The sequence below is a fragment of the Anomaloglossus baeobatrachus genome, chromosome 3, assembly GCF_048569485.1.
Source record: "Anomaloglossus baeobatrachus isolate aAnoBae1 chromosome 3, aAnoBae1.hap1, whole genome shotgun sequence".
Taxonomy (NCBI): domain Eukaryota; kingdom Metazoa; phylum Chordata; class Amphibia; order Anura; family Aromobatidae; genus Anomaloglossus; species Anomaloglossus baeobatrachus.
Window position 1 is genome coordinate 676,548,830 of NC_134355.1, and position 20,513 is coordinate 676,569,342.

Sequence of the window (20,513 nt, forward strand, 5' to 3'; positions counted from 1 at the left end):
TATTTAACATTTCTCCATGCCTGTTCTCCGGCTCTTTCTATAGTTTATATGCATAAATAATGGTTACAGGCAGCCATGACTGCAGCATTTAACTCTTAAACATCCAAGTGGATGTACACTAAAAGGAAATAAACTATAGATTACAGTTAAAATGCCTGTGTAAACTAATCTGCAAATACTATAATACTGCCCCTATGTACAAGAATATGACTACTATAATACTGCCCCTATGTACAAGAATATAACTACTATAATACTGCCCCCTATGTACAAGAATATAACTACTATAATACTGCCCCCTATGTACAAGAATATAACTACTATAATACTGCCCCTATGTACAAGAATATAACTACTATAATACTGCCCCCTATGTACAAGAATATAACTACTATAATACTGCCCCCTATGTACAAGAATATAACTACTATAATACTGCCCCTATGTACAAGAATATAACTACTATAATACTGCCCCTATGTACAAGAATATAACTACTATAATACTGCCCCCTATGTACAAGAATATAACTACTATAATACTGCCCCTATATACAAGAATATAACTACTATAATACTGCCCCTATGTACAAGAATATAACTACTATAATACTGCTCCTATGTACAAGAATATAACTACTATAATACTGCTCCTATGTACAAGAATATAACTACTATAATACTGCCCCCTATGTACAAGAATATAACTACTATAATACTGCCCCTATGTACATGAATATAACTACTATAATACTGCTCCTATGTACAAGAATATAACTACTATAATACTACCCCTATGTACAAGAATATAACTACTATAATACTGCCCCCTATGTACAAGAATATAACTACTATAATACTGCCCCCTATGTACAAGAATATAACTACTATAATACTGCCCCTATGTACAAGAATATAACTACTATAATACTGCCCCCTATGTACAAGAATATAACTACTATAATACTTCCCCTATGTACAAGAATATAACTACTATAATACTGCCCCCTATGTACAAGAATATAACTACTATAATACTGCCCCTATGTACAAGAATATAACTACTATAATACTGCCCCCTATGTACAAGAATATAACTACTATAATACTGCCCCTATGTACAAGAATATAACTACTATAATACTGCTCCTATATACAAGAATATAACTACTATAATACTTCCCCTATATACAAGAATATAACTACTATAATACTGCCCCTATGTACAAGAATATAACTACTATAATACTGCCCCTATGTACAAGAATATAACTACTATAATACTGCCCCCTATGTACAAGAATATAACTACTATAATACTGCCCCTATGTACAAGAATATAACTACTATAATACTGCCCCTATGTACAAGAATATAACTACTATAATACTGCTCCTATATACAAGAATATAACTACTATAATACTTCCCCTATATACAAGAATATAACTACTAAAATACTTCCCCTATGTACAAGAATATAACTACTATAATACTGCCCCTATATACAAGAATATAACTACTATAATACTTCCCCTATGTACAAGAATATAACTACTATAATACTGCCCCTATATACAAACAAGAATATACCGTAACTACTATAATACTGCCCCTATGTACAAGAATATAACTACTATAATACTGTCCCCTGTGTACAAGAATATAACTACTATAATACTCCCCCTATGTACAAGAATATAACTACTATAATACTGCCCCCTATGTACAAGAATATAACTACTATAATACTGCCCCTATGTACAAGAATATAACTACTATAATACTGCCCCCTATGTACAAGAATATAACTACTATAATACTGCTCCTATGTACAAGAATATAACTACTATAATACTGCCCCCTATGTACAAGAATATAACTACTATAATACTGCCCCTATGTACAAGAATATAACTACTATAATACTGCCCCCTATGTACAGGAATATAACTACTATAATACTGCCCCTATATACAAGAATATAACTACTATAAAACTTCCCCACATGCCAAAAATAATTGCTAGCATTGTTTATTTGATGTCTCTGCATTCACTATTCTGTGACTCGGTGGTTGTATTTTGGTGTCTTGGTAATGAGGGGTTAATAGTCTGAGCGGGGTCCGCTCCCCGGGTCACTCTTTACAGAACTCTCCCTTATCTGTGTAATTGTCTTTCCTTTCTCCAGAAATGAGATGATCTTGAGTAGAGGACAATGCAGGATTACGCGGTGATGGAGTCCAGTAATCTGCATTATCGCCTTTCATAAAGCGGCTGAGTCACCGGTGACAGAGCGGCCTAAAAGGGGGCATTATGTTGTGCTGCGCTTACGACTCCGCGGTGATGTTTGGCGCCGATGAGTGCCTATTATTCATTGCTGTAGCAATAAAGCGTTGTGGGAGTCCTGTAGAGACGGCTTTTAATGGGCATTTTCGAGGCGAGCGTGCAAAAAAGTCACTTGGGCAGAAAAACTCACGGCTCGTCCTTTTTTATAGTCAGTGTTACATTCTGCGTAATACATGTTTATCCTCGTCTGACGTCTGCCTTTCCAGTTACAAATATTCATCAAAATGAAGTTCCGACTACCTGAAAACACCGCCGGTAGGAGCATGTTCTCCACGCAGGAGAGGAGTGCTTCCTATGTTTGCAGAAGGGGACACTCCTAGGATACTTGTGTCACACAGGTAATGAAGTCATACATTTATTGATGTGTAATAATGATGAATGACCAAAGTAAAAAGTATTGAACGCGCTTCCTGGCATTCATTTAATACTTCATACAAAAGCCTTTGTTAGTGCTGAAGCTTCCAGACTCTTGTATGGAGACGCTAGTCGCCTGCATTGCTCAGGTGGATCTTGGCCCACTCTTCCACACACACACTCCTCACATCCTGCAGCTCCCGGCTCCTTCTATGAGTTCTGAGCTTTGGTTCCTTCCAGACATTTTCTATTGGATTAGTGATTGGCTCGGCCATTTCAGCAGATTTATCTTCTTTCTCTGACACCAGTTGAGCATTTCCTTGGCCGTGTGTTTGGGATCATTGTCTAGTGAAATGCCTACCCTTGTTTCATCTTCATCATCCTGGTAGATGGCAGCTATCTTCAATGTCTCTGTACATTTGTTCATTCTTCCTTCCTTCAATTATATAAATTTTGCCAGTGTCGAATGCTGAAAAACAGCCCCACACCGTGATGTTCCCACCTCCACACTCTACTGTTGTTGGTGTTGCCTTTTGGCCTCCAAATAGGGTGTCTATAAAGGCTTCCGAAGAGTCCAATTTTGACTTCTATTCTCCAGTATTTCCTAGGATTGTCTAAATATTTTTGAGCAAACCTTAAACGCGTTTGAGCCTGATTTTTGTCAAAAATGGAGTCTTGCACGATGAGCGTGCCTACAGGAGCGCGCATACAGGTCATGGAGGGGGAGTGCGTTACTTATTGTTTTCTTAAACTATTGTACTTGCTGATTCCAGGTCTTTCTGTAGGTCTGCACAGGTTGTCCTTGATGAGATGGTGGAATATGGAGGTTGTGTATCATGTTGTTTAGGTTCGTATTTTAGGCGTGGTTCGCTGTCCATTCTCTGTATTGCTTGTGTGTACATTGTATTGTCTGCAGGTAATCACCCCATGTAGTGTTCCTGTCCCTAGGTGTGGGGGAGGGGGCCTGGGATCCACCTAAACTCTCTGCTTACCTTAAGAATGAGGCAGTCTGTTTTGAGAACTTCAAGAGAAGCAGGACGAGTCATCCTCTGGGGCAGTAACTGTGGCTCCCCAGAGACCTGGACACTTATTGCTTACTGGACTATATTCGTGTTTCTGGACTATTTTTTTTTTTTTTACCCTCTGTGTGGTGGATTATGTTATGGACCGTTTGATTTGCTTGGAATAAATATTCTTGGATTGCTCACTCATCTCTCGCTCTGTTACATAGTTACATAGTTACTAAGGTTGAAAAAAGACCTGGGTCCATCTAGTTCAACCTTCCTATTTGGTCACTAAGTCATTTATAACCAACAATGTTGTGTGTACTGAGGAAATCATCCAGCCCTGATATAAAAGCTGTTATAGTGTCTGCCATCACTACCTCTTGTGGTCGGCATTCCACAGTCTGACCGCTCTAACTGTAAAGAACCCTTTCCTATTTAGCTGCCGGAATCGCTTTTCTTCCACTCGCAGTGAGTGCCCCCTGGTCCTTAGTATTGTCTTTGGAGGAAATAAGTCATGTGCCAGTCCTTTATATTGACCACACATGTATTTATACATATAAATGAGATCTCCTCTGAGACGTCTTTTTTTCTAAGCTAAACATATCTAACTTTTTCACCCTGTCATCATACGGGAGGCCTCCATTACTCATCATACGGGCGGCTTCCATTACTCATCATACGGGCGGCTTCCATTACTCATCATACGGGCGGCCTCCATTACTCATCATACGGGCGGCCTCCATCACTCATCATACGGGCGGCCTCCATTCCTTGTAGTAGTCTAGTTGCCGCCTTTGAACTGACTCTAACTTCTGAATGTCCTTTTTAAAATGTGGAGCCCAAAACTGGATCCCATATTCCAGATGTGGCCTTACAAGTGATTTATAGAGGGGTAACAATACGTTGGGGTCACGGGATCTAATCTCTCTTTTTATACACCCTAGAATCTTGTTTTCTTTAGCAGCTGCTGCCTGACATTGCGTGCTGCTGCTCAGCTTATTTGTAATGAGAATCCCCAAGTCCTTCTCCTGTTCTGTAGTCCTGAGTTTACTTCCATTTAATATATACGCAGCTATAGGATTACTCCGTCCTAGGTGTATTACTTTACATTTATCAACATTAAATCTCATTTGCCCATTCTGACATCTTATCCAGATCTTTTTGTAATATTGTACTATCAAGGTCAGTTTTTAATATCCTACATAGTTTGGTGTCATCAGCAAAGACTGACACTTTACTATCAATCCCATCCACAAGGTCATTAATAAAGAGGTTAAAAAGAATCGGCCCTAGCACAGATCCCTGCGGCACCCCACTGCTCCCAGTACAGATCCCTGCGGCACCCCACTGCTCCCAGTACAGATCCCTGCGCTCCCCACTGCTCCCAGTACAGATCCCTGCGCTCCCCACTGCTCCCAGTACAGATCCCTGCGGCCCCCACTGCTGACTATAGCCCATTTAGAGAATGTACCATTTATGACTACTCTTTGTTTCCTATCTTTTAGCCAATTCCTTACCCATATAGTTGCATATTGTGTCCCCTAGTCCTTGCTTCTGGAGCTTTAGTATAAGGCTATTATGTGGTACAGGATCAAATCAAAGTCCAAATAAATCACATCAGCTGCATTACCAATATCCAGGTTTGCACTTACCCCCTCATAGAACCCCAACAGGTTGGTTAGACACGACTTATCTTTCATGAATCCATGCTGTTTGTCAGTTATCATATTATTTTCTGCAATATATTTTTGCATGTCATCCCTTAAAATGCCCTCAAGAACTTTGCATACTACTGATGTCAGGCTTACTGGACGGTAGTTGCCTGGATCTATCCTCTACCTTTCTTAAATATCGGTACCACACCAGCAATCCTCCAATCCTGAGGCACCAACCCTGTTACAAGCGAGTCTAAAAAGATGAGATACAGCGGTCTGTCAATTACGGAGCTCAATTCCCTCAATATTCGTGGATGAATGCCATCTGGCCCTGGGGATTTGTCAATGTTTAATTTACTCAGACGTAGGCGTACTTCTTGTGTTAAATTAATTATATTGGGTGGTGAACTTTGATTTTTCACTTGTTGAATGATCCCTGGTACAGTCAGTTCCTTGGTGAACACATGAGAAATGCCTATTTAATATCTCAGTCTTTTGTTTGTCCTCTATAACTTGTTATATTTTAAGGGGCCAATACTATCCTTTGTTTCATTTTGGCATTAATGTATTTATAAAAGATTTTGGGATTTATTTTAATGTCATTGGCGATTTTTGTTTCAGTAGCTAGTTTTGCTTATTTGATTTCTTTTTTGCATTGCCTATTGATATCTTTATACTCCTGAAATGCTATTTCTGTATTCTCAGCCTTTAAGATTTTAAATGCCCTTTGTTTTTGTTTTATTATACTTTGTACAGTCTTATTTATCCATAGTGGTTTCTTTTTATTCCGGGACGTTTTATTACCAGAGGGTATAAGTTTTTTACAGGACTCTAGTAGTATATCCTTAAACTTACCCCATTTATGTTCGGTATCCCCAGTTACCATGACTTTGTCCCAATCTACACATTTAAGCTCTTCCCTTAATTTGTTGAAATCAGCTTTCCTAAAATTCCAGGTTTTAGCATTCCCCCTTTGAAATGTTCTATTGAATATTATGTCGAAGCTTACCATATTATGATCGCTGGTGCCCAAGTGCTCCCGGACCTGTAGATCTGAAATTGTATCCGGTCTATTTGACAGGACCAGATCTAGCAAATTATCTCCCCTGGTCAGTTCATCTACCATCTGAGAGAGGAAATGGTCTTGAATAGTAGATAAGAACTTACAGCTTTTAGCAGAACCAGAAGATTCTATGTCCCACTGTATGTCTGGATAGTTGAAATCCCCCATAATAAGAACCCGATTATTATTATTAGCTGCCTTTTCAATTTGTTCCAGCATTTCACCCTCTATTTGTTCAGGTATGTTAGGAGGCTATATATATAGCAAACTCCAATTAGCATTTTTCCATTATTCCCCTCCCCATGTACATTTACCCATACTGACTCTACATTGTTGCAGTTCCCCCCAATGTCCTCATTCAACACAGGTTTTAGGTTAGATTTGATAAATATACACACCCCACCACCTTTTTTGTCTTTCCTGTCCTTCCTGAATGTACTATAACCCTGTATGTTTGTCACCCAGTCATGGCTTTCATCCAGCCAGGTTTCCGTAATGCCCACCACATCATAATCCATGGTTGACATAAGAGTCTCCAATTCATTCATTTTGTTTGCAAGACTTCTTGCATTTGCCAGTAGACATTTAATCCTATTAACACCTTTATTACTCCTAGCCTCCCTACGTTCCTTGCATGTCCCATCCCCCCTAATCCTTCATTGACCCCTACCATCTCACTGTCTCTATCTGCTCTATCTATCCCCTTTTTTGCTCCACTACCCTCCCTCCCTCCCGATCCTAGTTTAAAAGCTCCTCCATCCGTCTGACCATTTTCTCCCCCAGCACAGCTGCACCTTCCCCATTGAGGTGCAGCCCGTCGCTACCGTAGAGCCTGTAGCCGACTGAGAAGTCGGCCCAGTTCTCCATGAACCCGAACCCTTCCTTCCTGCACCAATTTCTAAGCCACTTGTTTATCTCCCTAAGCTCCCGCTGTCTTTCTAGTGACGCTCGTGGCACCGGTAGTATTTCTGAAAACACCACCTTGGAGGTCCTGGACTTCAGCTTCTCTCCTAGTTCCCTGTAATCATTTTTAAGGACCTTCCACCTGCCTCTAACTTTGTCATTGGTACCAATGTGCACCATGACCGCTGGGTTTTCCCCAGCCCCACCCAGCAATCTGTCTATCCGATCCGCAATATGCCGAACCCGGCAGACAACACACTGTTCGGCATTCACGGTCTCGGCGACAGATGACCCTGTCTGTCCGCCTAATTATAGAGTCCCCTACCACCAACATCTGTCTGGGCTTTGCTGCTCTCCTATTTCCCTCCTTCCTACAGCAGCCATTTTCCTGGTTGCTAGGAGCAACATCCTGCTGTAGTGACCCTAGTCCAGGCCCTTCATTCCTAATATCAGCCAAACAGGCATATTTACTAGGTTGTGCCAGGTCAGGACTAGGCTCCCTGACACTTTTTCCCCTACCTCTTCTTCTAACTGTTACCCAACTACCTACCTCTGGGTCCTGATCTTCCCCACCTCCACCCTCCTCCATATCACTGGCCCCAGCCAGAGAAAGCTCAGTGAGCTCTAAACTCCTCTCCAGGTTTGCAATGCCCCTGAGTGTTACAAGCTGCTTATTTAGATCAGTTACCTGGGCTTCCAAATACGCAACATGCTCGCATCGAGTGCAGACATAGTCACCCTGAAACGGCTGCTCAAGGCATGCATACATCTGACAAGATACACACCTGGTAGCATTGTCCATGGAGCACCTATTAAATGGGGATAAACAGTAAAGTAGAAAAACAAGAAAAAGAAAAAAAAAACAATGGGAAACGTATAAGGATAAATTCAAACTATGTTCTTGTGTCAAACTATGTAATTGTGTTTAAAGTATGCCACACATCTTCAATCCCCGCACACTTTGCTTCAGTACCTCGCACGCTCAGCACCTCGCTTGTTCTGGCTGGTTTATATAGTTTTACAAGGACTTCCAGAAGCTGCCAGAAGCTTCTAGAAACAGGTGTGACTAATACTACTGATTAAATCCCAAGACAAACTTTTTTTTTTTTTTTGCTTTTTTAACAGTATCACAGACAAACAATTCCCTAATGAAATTAAACAATTACAGTTATCACCACTATGTAATTGTGTTTAAACTATGCCACACTTATCTTCAATCCCTGTTGATTGTGTGATATCGGACAAGGATCCCGTCACAACTGGCTTTTGGAAACTCTTCTGATAATTCTTTACACTCTGTCTGAAATCTTGCAGGGAGCTCCTAGTCATGGCCCTTTTTATGGTGAAATAATGTTCTTTCCACTTCCATATTTTAGTCCCAACAGTGGAGCCTTCAGTAGTTTAGAAATTCCTCTGTAACCAATGCCATCAGTATGTTTTGCAACAATTAGGTTGCAAAGGACTTGAGACAGCTCACTAGTGTTACCCATCGTTAGATGTTTCTTGTGTGGCACCTTGGTAATGAGCCACCTTTTTATAGGCCAGATGATATTTTTCACTAAATGACAGGATTGCTTTCTAATTACTGATCGATCTCAGTTTGTCATGGCTTTCCAGAGCTTTTTGCACCTCTCCTTCTTCATGTGTTCAATATTTTGTGTAATTTCTCATTATTACACATAATTTATGGACATCTATGGTTTGATTTCTTTCCCTGTGTGGATTGGATGGGTTGTTACTGACATCTGGTGAGAATTCATGTCACTAAGCATCTTAAGAAATATATTTACTTAGAAAATTTGTGACGTGTTAAGTACTTCAATACGGGTTTTTCCTTGCTGGTTGCACGCTCGTGTATTTTTCTTTTACGGTAACTATTGTCTACAAATTTTGTCTCCGTTCAGCAGAGAGATCTATGGAGCGAGTTATATAAATGACCTTTGAAAGCTTTTGTGAATGTTATAGATTTCCGCCCGTCACAGTATAGAACAAGAGCCTTACCTGCCCTCCTCACCGAGACACTTCACAGATTGCATTCATTATATGTCCACTGTACGAAAAAAATGGAAAACCAGCCTCATTTTTTTTTATTGAATATCCACTAAAGAGTGGGGAAGGTCATATTTTTATGTAGGCTTTGGATATGGAATCTGACAGTCTAATTTTTTTTTTTTTTTAGAGAAATTTCTATTTCTATCCTTCGAGTTGAGAGAGATGGAGGAAAGACTCGAGATTTGTCTTCCCTGTATCTTGTTTTCTTATTACTTTACAGCCCTCTAGATTGTAAGCTCTTGTGGTGTCACAACTGTCTCTCTGTATTTTGAGACTAGTGACAGGATCAGGACTACAGTCCCTTTATATACTCTCTGCTTCCAGCAGAATGTACCAGTTATTCTCTTTGCCATTTGGATTCTGGGCCTGGAGGTGGAAGGAGCTGCTGGAGCCCTTACTGTTGGTGGCGGTCTAGGCTGCTATATTGGTGCCTGACTGCAGCCTCTTTGTTGGAGTTACTCTGTTGTTGTTTTCCCCCATGTCTGTCTTACCTTCCCTTGGTGTGTTGTTTTAGTTCAGCGGTGGGACTAGTGATCTGTTACAATTCAGGCACCGAGGAGGATCAGAATAAGGACAAAAACTCGGAAACCCAAAAAATAACCAGAGTGACTGGAACCTTAACGGACTGCAGACCTAATACTGACACACAACTAGAAGTAGCAGTGGGACGTGCCTACGATGACCTAGTCGCCTCGACACAGCCGGTGAACTAAATATTCTTACAGAGAGAAATATTAGAAAAGCTAATCTGCCTCGGAGCAGTCCCCAAAGATATAGATAGCCCCCCACATGTAAAGACTACGGTGATATAAGAAAACACAATACGTAGCTAGAGAACAGATTCAGCAAAGATGAGGCCCAAGCTATCTGCATAGGAAAGGATAGGAAAGAGCTCTGACTGCAGTCATAAAAACCCTAGTAAATATCAGCACGCCTGATATGGAAAAATACTGAGCCTACACAGGCTCTCCCCCACTATATCAGTACTCTGGTGTTACTGAGATCCAAGAAAAACACTGATATAGAGGAGGGACTGAATTTTGTACCAAGCATGACAAAAGACAATACATAGCAGAACATGGAGCAAGGTACACAGATACTCCCAGCAGGGAATGATCCAACTCCACCAAGAACTCCACACAGGCAAAATAACAAAGTGGAAACCAAAAGCAGAGGTACAAAGACCAACTTATCTGAGAGGAGTTCTGGTAGACACAGAGAAAAGGACTGGTTTCAGAATGTCCTTAGCACACAGGCGATTGAGCACCGGCAAGGAACAGGAGGAAACTACTCAGTTATATAGGCCCAATCCGAATGGCCTAATTGCCAATCCTCCTCAGCTGGCTGGTTCCCATTCAGCAAGTCAACTGCACTACCAGAACTGACCACAAAAGGGAGCCCCAAACTGGAATCTAATTCATATGTTTTCACAACAGTGATCCTTGCCTTCCCACTCACTAGCCAGGGATTACTGCAGGGTCTCTCAGGGCTTTAGGTTCCTGCTTGGCGACAGGTGAGGATCCTATTTAGGGACTGGCTAGGAGTACAGGGTACAGCAGCAGGTAAGTGAAGTAGGTGTCCATCTTCCCGTCCATTAGCATCAGAGCCCTTTCTTGTTAATGTGTCCCCGGTGTACCCCTTGTTTGTCTTGGTAAAACCCCTGTCTGTCGTGTGTTCTACGTCACGCCGGACCTTCTCTAAATCCATGTCGTGACTCGTGAGCAGGGTCCTCTCTCCTCCACTTCTCTGTCACACAGTGCGCTCTGGTTTATTCTGCTACTTATCGTTGTTGGATTTTATTTCTTTACTTATACCCTTCAGTATTATGGTTAAATACTTCCAAGATGCAAGAGAGACCTCAAGATTTACGTCCCCTACATGGCCTTTCTTATTTTGTTTTTAATAAGACTCTCTTAAGTGAGTTGGATTCTTAAACATCTTCTTACAAATGAGCAGTTGTTGGGCAGCACGGACAGGTAGTGTTGGTGCAGCGAGGTGGACCGATTGGAGTCATGGCGGATTGGCAATTAGACTAGATGAGTAGACGTCCGGGATGTTGGAGACTTGGTGAAGGAAGACCAAATATGCTGTCACGATAATCACTCTGTATATTTATGTTGCGGAGGTGCGGGTATCGGGAAACCCATGGTAGCATTCCAGCAGAGCTTAGCATTGTAGCAGAGCACTGCATAGCTGGGCATGTCAAGTGACTCACTTGTAGTGATGAAGCAGAGCCCAGTGGCACAACAGAGTAAGGTATGTCAAAGGATTCTGTGAAGGTGACATAGTAGAGCGAAGTAGCACATCCAAGATGGGTATGTTAAGTGATTCATTTGTAGTGATGTAGCAGCGCTCTTAATGTCACTTGACTCACATGTAGTGATGTAACAGAGCACAGCGGCACAGATGTATAAAGTACGGTATATCAAGTGACTTAGTAATAGTGATATAGTAGAGCAAAGTAACATAGCAGAGGTTTAACTCACTAGTAGTGATGTAGCAGAGCCACGCCATGTAGGGTATGTCATATGACTTGGTAATAGTGATATAGTAGAGCCAAGCAGCATAGCAAAGCTTTAATGCACTAGTAATGATGTAGCAGAGCCCAGCATCACAGCCGTATAGTGTATGTCAGGTGACTCAGTAATAGTGATCTAGTAGAGACAAGCAGCATAGCAGAGTTTAACTCACTAGTAGTGATGTAGCAGAGCACAGCCGTATAGTGTATGTCAGGTGACTGAGTAATAGTGATATAGTAGAGCCAAGTAGCATAACAGAGCATTAACTCACTAGTAGTGATGTAGCAGAGCACAGCAGCACAGCCATATAGCATATGTCAGGTGACTGAGTAATATCAATATAGTAGAGCCAAGTAGCATAGCAGTGCTGTAACAGACAAGTGATATAGCAGAGCTCAGACATATAGGGTATGTCAGGTGACTTGGTAATAGTGATATAGTAGAGTCAAATTGCATAGCAGAGTTTTAATTCACTAGTAGTGATGTAGCAGAGCCCAGCAGCACAGCTGTGTAGTGTATGTCAGGTGACTCAGTAATAGTGATATAGTGGGCCAAATAGCATAGCGCAGCTTTCAGTGGCTCACTAATAGTGATGTAGCAGAGCCTGGTGTTTGTAATCTAAAAATGCTCGGCACATCCAGAGTGAAAAAATGATAAATGTTTTATCTTAATTTCATATAAATTTACTACCATGCAAGGAATAATAACTTCTATATGTATGTATGTATGTATGTATGTATGTATGTATTTATTTATTTATTTTATTTTATTTTTAGTATTTATTTAATTAAATTTATTTTATTTTTTTATTTTTAGTATTTAATTATTTATTTTTTTTTAGTAATTTATTTTAATTTTAGTTTTAGTATTTTAATTTTTTTTTTTTTTAGTTATTAAATTTTTTTTATTTTTAGTATTTATTTAATTAAATTGTTTTTTGGGTTGTTTTTTTTAGTATTTATTTAAATTTATTTTCAGTTTTTATTTATTTTATTTTTATTTATTTTTTTTTTAAATGACCAGGAGGAGAATTGTTCCTTGTGTGGATGTTTTGAGGAAATGCAAAGCACGTTCTCAGAATTAAATAAACAATTAGTTTTATTAAAGAGAAGCAATTTGTCCGACATCTCGAGCTGCCAGACTGGTTATTGCTAAAAACCGAAATCTGCAATTGAACCCGGCCTGATGAGCTTTCATTAGTCACAGACGAGTGAGCGCAGAGCACGGCGCGCTCCTAATGCTGCGCGGAGAGTTTAGCCAGGCCAGCACAAAGCTTAGCAGTATTTTTTAGGAATTTACAGGTCGGGGTTTTTTTTTTTTGGTTTTTTTTATCATTTCTAACCAAGGAAACAGTAAATTTTAAAGAGGTCCCTGCTTTGGTTCCTAAGCTCTCTAATAGGATTGTTATAATAAATGATGAATAAAATCCATAAATAGACGTGCATCAAAGGATTATACTGAGGTGACTCTGCTTGTTCTGTCTCAGTCTATTTTGCAAAGCTGATAAATGAGCTGCAGGTAGTTAATTGTTAATGGGGTTTTCCATTTTGAGGAAATTGGAACCCAAATGCGGTAAATTACCTATGTGAACAAACAGCAAGTACTCTCTCTCCCCGGGTCCGGCACCGATTTACCGCTGCTTAGATGTTTTGGCTTATATCAACGGCACATATCACCGCAATAGCCAGTCATTGAGCTCGGTGGCTACTGCGGTGATGCGTGCTCTCAATGTGACATCACCAGTGTACACTAAACACCAAGAACTGAGCAGCAGTGGGGAGCCGGGGCTGGACCCAGGGAGGGTGAACACTCACTTTTTTTGGTGGTTTTAGGTATTTTAGAACATTTTGAAGTCCATTTTTCCAAAAGTGGAAAAACCCCTTTAACTCCCTCAATTTTATTTACATCAGCAAAAGTTTAATGTTTTGCTTTTCAGTCTCCATATCTCTCCATCCACTACAGCTTTGAGCGTGAGACGACCTTCATATTATACACAATCATCTTGGCTTCTCATACATAAATTTCACTTGCAGCTATTTAGCATATGATTAGTTATGCAGATTCTTGTCATGTCACCGCATTGTTACTGTTTTGCTCCTAAAAAGCTACATTTTAAGTGTGTTAGTATTTTGAAAACCACCTTTGGATTTCAGCTCTGCCTGAATCCTTGTGGGCTCTCAATCATATTCAAGTAAGTCTCCACCGAATTCTGCTCCACGTCTCTGCTCCACGTTCCCAGTGTTGGTGTATACTGGTCAGGCCTCTTCTCCATGTTCCCAGTGTTGGTGTATACTGGTCAGGTCTCTTCTCCACGTTCCCAGTGTTGGTGTATACTGATCAGGTCTCTTCTCCACGTTCCCAGTGCTGCTGTATACTGATCAGGTCTCTTCTCCACGTTCCTAGTGTTGGTGTATACTGGTCAGGTCTCTTCTCCACATTCCTAGTGTTGGTGTATACTGGTCAGGTCTCTTCTCCATGTTCCCAGTGTTGGTGTATACTGGTCAGGTCTTTTCTCCATGTTCCCAGTGTTGGTGTATACTGGTCAGGTCTCTTCTCCACATTCCCAGTGTTGGTGTATACTGGTCAGGTCTCTTCTCCATGTTCCCAGTGTTGGTGTATACTGGTCAGGTCTCTTCTCCACATTCCTAGTGTTGGTGTATACTGGTCAGGTCTCTTCTCCATGTTCCCAGTGTTGGTGTATACTGGTCAGGTCTTTTCTCCATGTTCCCAGTGTTGGTGTATACTGGTCAGGTCTCTTCTCCACATTCCCAGTGTTGGTGTATACTGGTCAGGTCTCTTCTCCATGTTCCCAGTGTTGGTGTATACTGGTCAGGTCTCTTCTCCATGTTCCCAGTGTTGGTGTATACTGGTCAGGTCTTTTCTCCATGTTCCCAGTGTTGGTGTATACTGGTCAGGTCTCTTCTCCATGTTCCCAGTGTTGCTGTATACTGGTCAGGTCTCTTCTCCACATTCCCAGTGTTGGTGTATACTGGTCAGGTCTCTTCTCCATGTTCCCAGTGTTGGTGTATACTGGTCAGGTCTCTTCTCCACGTTCCCAGTGTTGGTGTATACTGGTCAGGTCTCTTCTCCACGTTCCCAGTGTTGGTGTATACTGGTCAGGTCTCTTCTCCATGTTCCCAGTGTTGGTGTATAATGGTCAGGTCTCTTCTCCACGTTCCCAGTGTTGGTGTATACTGGTCAGGTCTCTTCTTCACGTTCCCAGTGTTGGTGTATACTGGTCATGTCTCTTCTCCACGTCCCCAGTGTTGGTGTATACTGGTCAGGTCTCTTCTCCACGTTCCCAGTGTTGGTGTATACTGGTCAGGTCTCTTCTCCACGTTCCCAGTGTTGGTGTATACTGGTCAGGTCTCTTCTCCACGTTCCCAGTGTTGGTGTATACTGGTCAGGTCTCTTCTCCACGTTCCCAGTGTTGGTGTATACTGGACAGGTCTCTTCTCCACGTTCCCAGTGTTGGTGTATACTGGTCAGGTCTCTTCTCCACGTTCCCAGTGTTTGTGTATACTGGTCAGGTCTCTTCTCCATGTTCCCAGTGTTGGTGTATACTGGTCAGGTCTCTTCTCCTCGTTCCCAGTGTTGGTGTATACTGGTCAGGTCTCTTCTCCACGTTCCCAGTGTTGGTGTATACTGGTCAGGTCTCTTCTCCATGTTCCCAGTGTTGGTGTATACTGGTCAGGTGTCTTCTCCATGTTCCCAGTGTCGGTGTATACTGGTCAGGTCTCTTCTCCACGTTCCCAGTGTTGGTGTATACTGGTCAGGCCTCTTCTCCACGTTCCCAGTGTTGGTGTATACTGGTCAGGCCTCTTCTCCTCGTTCCCAGTGTTGGTGTATACTGGTCAGGTCTCTTCTCCACGTTCCCAGTGTTGGTGTATACTGGTCAGGCCTCTTCTCCACGTTCCCAGTGTTGGTGTATACTGGTCAGGTGTCTTCTCCATGTTCCCAGTGTTGGTGTATACTGGTCAGGTGTCTTCTCCATGTTCCCAGTGTTGGTGTATACTGGTCAGGTCTCTTCTCCATGTTCCCAGTGTTGGTGTATACTGGTCAGGTCTCTTCTCCACGTTCCCAGTGTTGGTGTATACTGGTCAGGCCTCTTCTCCATGTTCCCAGTGTTGGTGTATACTGGTCAGGTCTCTTCTCCTCGTTCCCAGTGTTGGTGTATACTGGTCAGGTCTCTTCTCCACGTTCCCAGTGTTGGTGTATACTGGTCAGGCCTCTTCTCCACGTTCCCAGTGTTGGTGTATACTGGTCAGGTCTCTTCTCCACGTTCCCAGTGTTGGTGTATACTGGTCGGCTCACTTAGGGATGTATACTTTAGTATATTTATAATACAACCCAAAACAAACAGCTCATAAAGTGATCACTGTGGTGCTGATAATGTCAAGGGAGAAGAGTTCCACATTTCCCAACTTTTATTATATTTTTCAGGGCAGCCTCTATTCTGATACACTGGTAACTCTTAGGAGAGCATCCCATTGACCAGTCCTATCCACGCGCGTATATTCGGGGGGAGCTGCCCATCCACCACAAGGCAATAAGTTTCCTGGCCAGAAAGAGGGATTCCCACATAAAAATTTTGTGATGGTGAGACCAGGTCTCCTCATTCAAGACTCCGAACATACAGAGGTATAAGAGGTATAGGGAAGAATTTTTCGTACTTTGTTACAAACTCAAGCCGAAAAAAGGCCACCATTCCAGACTTGTGTAACGTGCGTCGCTCGGTCCTCGCATGGCCATCTGTGATGTCACTATTATGGAGCATGTGAGCCGCCTCCACTGCCAGGTGTCACCAGAACTGATAGACCTTGTGATGAGTGACTTGTTCATGCCGATATTTTGCTTGGACGTCACCTCTTGGCTTTTGAATGGATGGACGGACTTAATTTCATTTTCTTCCATCTCTCATGGCCTCACATGATGCAGTTTGGCAGTGTTCTTGGCCAATAGACCGTTATCGGTGAGCTAGATGATGCTGTTCTCTTTTCTTGGGAAATCTTCTTCTTGGCGGCTCCTCGATTTTAACCAGTGACCTTTCACTTGGGAATCAACCTAATAACACTCTGAGCTATGAGGGAATGTGATAACAGGTTGTGATTTGTAGTATACAGGAAGAAAAAGAGCAAAACAGTAACAATGCAGCGACATGACAAGAATCTACATAACTAATCGTATGCTAAAAAGTGGAAAATCAAATTTACGTATGAGATAGCCAAGTTGATTGTCTATACAATGAAGGACGTCCCACGCTCGGAGCTGTAGTGGAGGGTGAGATATGGAGCCTGAAAACTCAAAACATTGTTACCCTTTCGCTCATCAGTGTAACTACCTAGGTGGTTTTGTCTTTAGAGACCTCTAAAGGGACAGAGGGAGAAGGCTTCCTCTGTCACAGCATTGGCAGTATTACAGATTATTTTATTTTCAAAACTAACAATTGACGCATTAGCGATATGGGTGCAGATTTCTTTAATACGATCGTGTTATTTATGTAACTTGAGGACACTGACCTATTTGACGAATCACTTTTTAGTCTGTAGAGCGTCGTCTCTTCCCCCGCACTAGTCCTGCCTTATATATTTTACATTGTATTATATATAATGCCTTATATTCTATATTCTTGTATATTGGAGCAGTTATAGTATTATATAGTCTTTTACTTTCGGGGATGTGATCGGGTCAGGTGGGGACTTTGTGCGTACATTCCGCAGTTTATTTCTTATTCTCCATTCTTCTATTGTCTCCTCAGATATTCTGAAAGGAGTAACACAAAGTGTGTGGGGATCACCATTGAGACCCGGCCGGATTACTGTCTGAAGAAGCACCTAGGCGACATGTTGTGTTACGGCTGCACCCGGCTGGAGATCGGAGTGCAGAGCGTGTTTGAAGATGTAGCAAGAGACACTAATCGGTAAGTTATGGCATCACTTAATCTCGTGCTTTATTTTTCGAATTAATTGGCTCTCCAGGTAATAAGCGTGTGATATTACATCGTAGGTACTGTATTTTTCATTTTATAAGACGCACCGGATTATAAGACTCACCCCAAATTTAGAGATAAAAAAAATGGGGTCCGTCTTACACTTCGGTGTTGTCTTACCAGAGGGGTGGGGTTGAAGCGGTTGTGCAGCAGAGTCACAGGAGGCAGGGGCGGTGCTGGTGGGGTCTGTGCTGGCAGCGGAAGCTGTGATGGCTGGGTGGAGCACGCCGGTGTGGTAGGTATCCCAGATGCTCTGTCGGCGGTGTTGTCTTCAAAGAAATGGAGGAGACAGGCGGCCGCAGGGACACACACACACACACACCCACCCCCCGCGGAGACATGCGGCCGCAGGGACCACACCCCCCCCCGTGGAGACAGGCGGCCGCAGGAACCACCCTTCCCCCCCGTGGAGACAGGCGGCCACAGGGACCCCCCCCCCCCCGTGGAGACAGGCGGCCGCAGGCCCCCCCCCCCCTGGAGATAGGCCGAGAGACAGGCCCCCCCCCGCGGAGACAGGCGGTAAGATTAACTGTGCACAGCAGTTAATCTTACCAAGTAAAGCTGCAGTGTAAAGCATTGTGGAAAAACAGTAGAAGGCTTAAAATCATATATAAATAATTTTATTTTACACCATGCAGAACTGGTGGTGAAACCCCCTCTTAGCTCCGATTCACATCTGATGTCGTTGATAAGTAAAGCTTAATTTTCGGTATCAGAGGACGCCAAAGTCCCATCATTCCAATTATCCGATTTTTGGAGGTTCTATTTTTTTACCATTTTCCGTTTATACGTGCGGTACTGCCGCTCGCCAGACTCTACAAAAACTTATTTTGCTGATCCGTAAAGTTTCTTAATATGTAGCTTAAAGAATAAGCTGCTCCCAAGTCTCTGCAGAAGTGCGAGTGGGCGGAAGAAGATGTGAGATAACCGTCCTGCCAAGGTGCTAGATCAGCGCAATCAATAAAGCCTTTAACTGTAAGACTTGTAATCTTGGCTTTCCTTCACCTCCATTATGTCCTTGTCACAAAGCTGGCAATAGCCTCACCCCTCGTCAAAATGGACTGCGCAAACGGGAGGAAAGAAAGCCGGACTCGGTGTGCTGCACGAGTGCGCAAAATCTGTGAACGACGATATCGTAAAGAAAAAGTTCTTCAGCTTTGTCATGTATTTTAGCTATCCACGCTTGCTGTCAGTGAATATGGACATTTTTGATGTACACATGTAGCACAAGTGTTGCTCTAGCCCTGGGGGTGTCATCAACTTTTGGCACTAGAGCTACAATCCCAATGTAATATCATTCTCGTTGTCACGGGGTCCTTCTCCCATATCACACAATCAACAGAGCGAGAGAAGGCGGTACAATCCAAAGAGCATTTATTCCAAGCAAATCAAAACGGTCCATAAAATAATCCACAAAACAGAGGGTAAAATTGTCCAGTAGTGGCATAAATCTCCCCATCTCTCTGAGAAGTCCCAGCTTCTCCCAGAGGATCAATCCTTCTTCCTTAAAGTTCTCAAATAGACTGACACATCCCCCCCAGGTAAGCAAAGAGGTTAGGTGGATTCCACACACCCCTCCTCCACATCTAGGGACAGAAGCACTTCAAGAAGCTATAATCTTGCACTACAGGGTGTGATTATCTACAGACAATAGAATGTACACAGAAGCAGTACAAATAATGGACAGTGAACCACGCATAAACATGAACCCACACAAAATGGGACATGACCCACAATATGCCACCATCACACCCGTGCTAATAATATATACTAGGATGGAAACGTTTTATTAGTAGATACACTATCAGGCATTTTAACGGGCTGGCAAGGTGCAAAATGTCCAAATACGTTTTTAAAAGGATTTTCTAAGAATATGATGAAAATGGTCGCCATTACATATTTCAAGCAGCAACCCATCTTTTAGCCTGAAGAAACACTGCTTGAAACATGTATGGGCAACATTGTAAGAAAACATACCTGATCAATGTATTTTTTTTTCTGCAGCTTCATCCTGCTCTGGGCTCAATTGTTAACCAATAAAGCTTTTTACAGCCAGCCGAAGAGCATGGCTGAGCACGCAGCAGGATGAAGTTGGGAAAAATAAAAAATTAAAATAAAAATCTGGGTAATAGCAGGGGTTAATAACAGCCCACAGCTGCTATTAAGCCCTAGAATAGTGATGGCAGGCGTCTATGACACCTGATCTGTAAGTGAAAGTAAATAAACACAAACACAGAAAAAATCCTTTTTGAAATAAAATACAAAAAACACCCTCTTTCACCACTTTATTAACCCCCCCCCCCCATACACCCCTGCAGGTCCGAAGTAATCCACACGAGATCCCAAGACGATTCAGCTCTGCTACATCCAAGTCACAGCGAGTGGCCATAGAGCATGACTGCCCGCTGTGAGTGCAGACAGACTGCGTGTCACAGGTTATATGCGGGCTGTCATGTTCTATGGCCGCTTGCTGTGACTTGGATGTAGCAGAGCTGAATCGTTGTGGAATCCTGTGTGGGTTACTTCGGACCTGCAGGGTGTTTAGGGGTTTAATAAAGTGGTGAAAGAGGGTGTTTTTTTGTATTTTATTCCACATTAACGATTTTTTCTGTTTGTGTGTATTTACT

At 42.3% G+C, this 20,513-nt stretch overlaps 1 protein-coding gene across 1 annotated transcript in view; it reads left to right on the forward strand.

Annotated features, from left to right (window-relative positions):
• The window catches only part of ELP3 (elongator acetyltransferase complex subunit 3), a 208,414-nt gene that overhangs the window by 58,497 nt on the left and 129,404 nt on the right, over positions 1–20,513 (forward strand). The window contains exon 8 of the mRNA XM_075338841.1: positions 17,656–17,817. Coding sequence (XP_075194956.1) covers positions 17,656–17,817 — 162 coding nt within the window. The remainder of the gene's footprint in view (positions 1–17,655; positions 17,818–20,513) is intronic.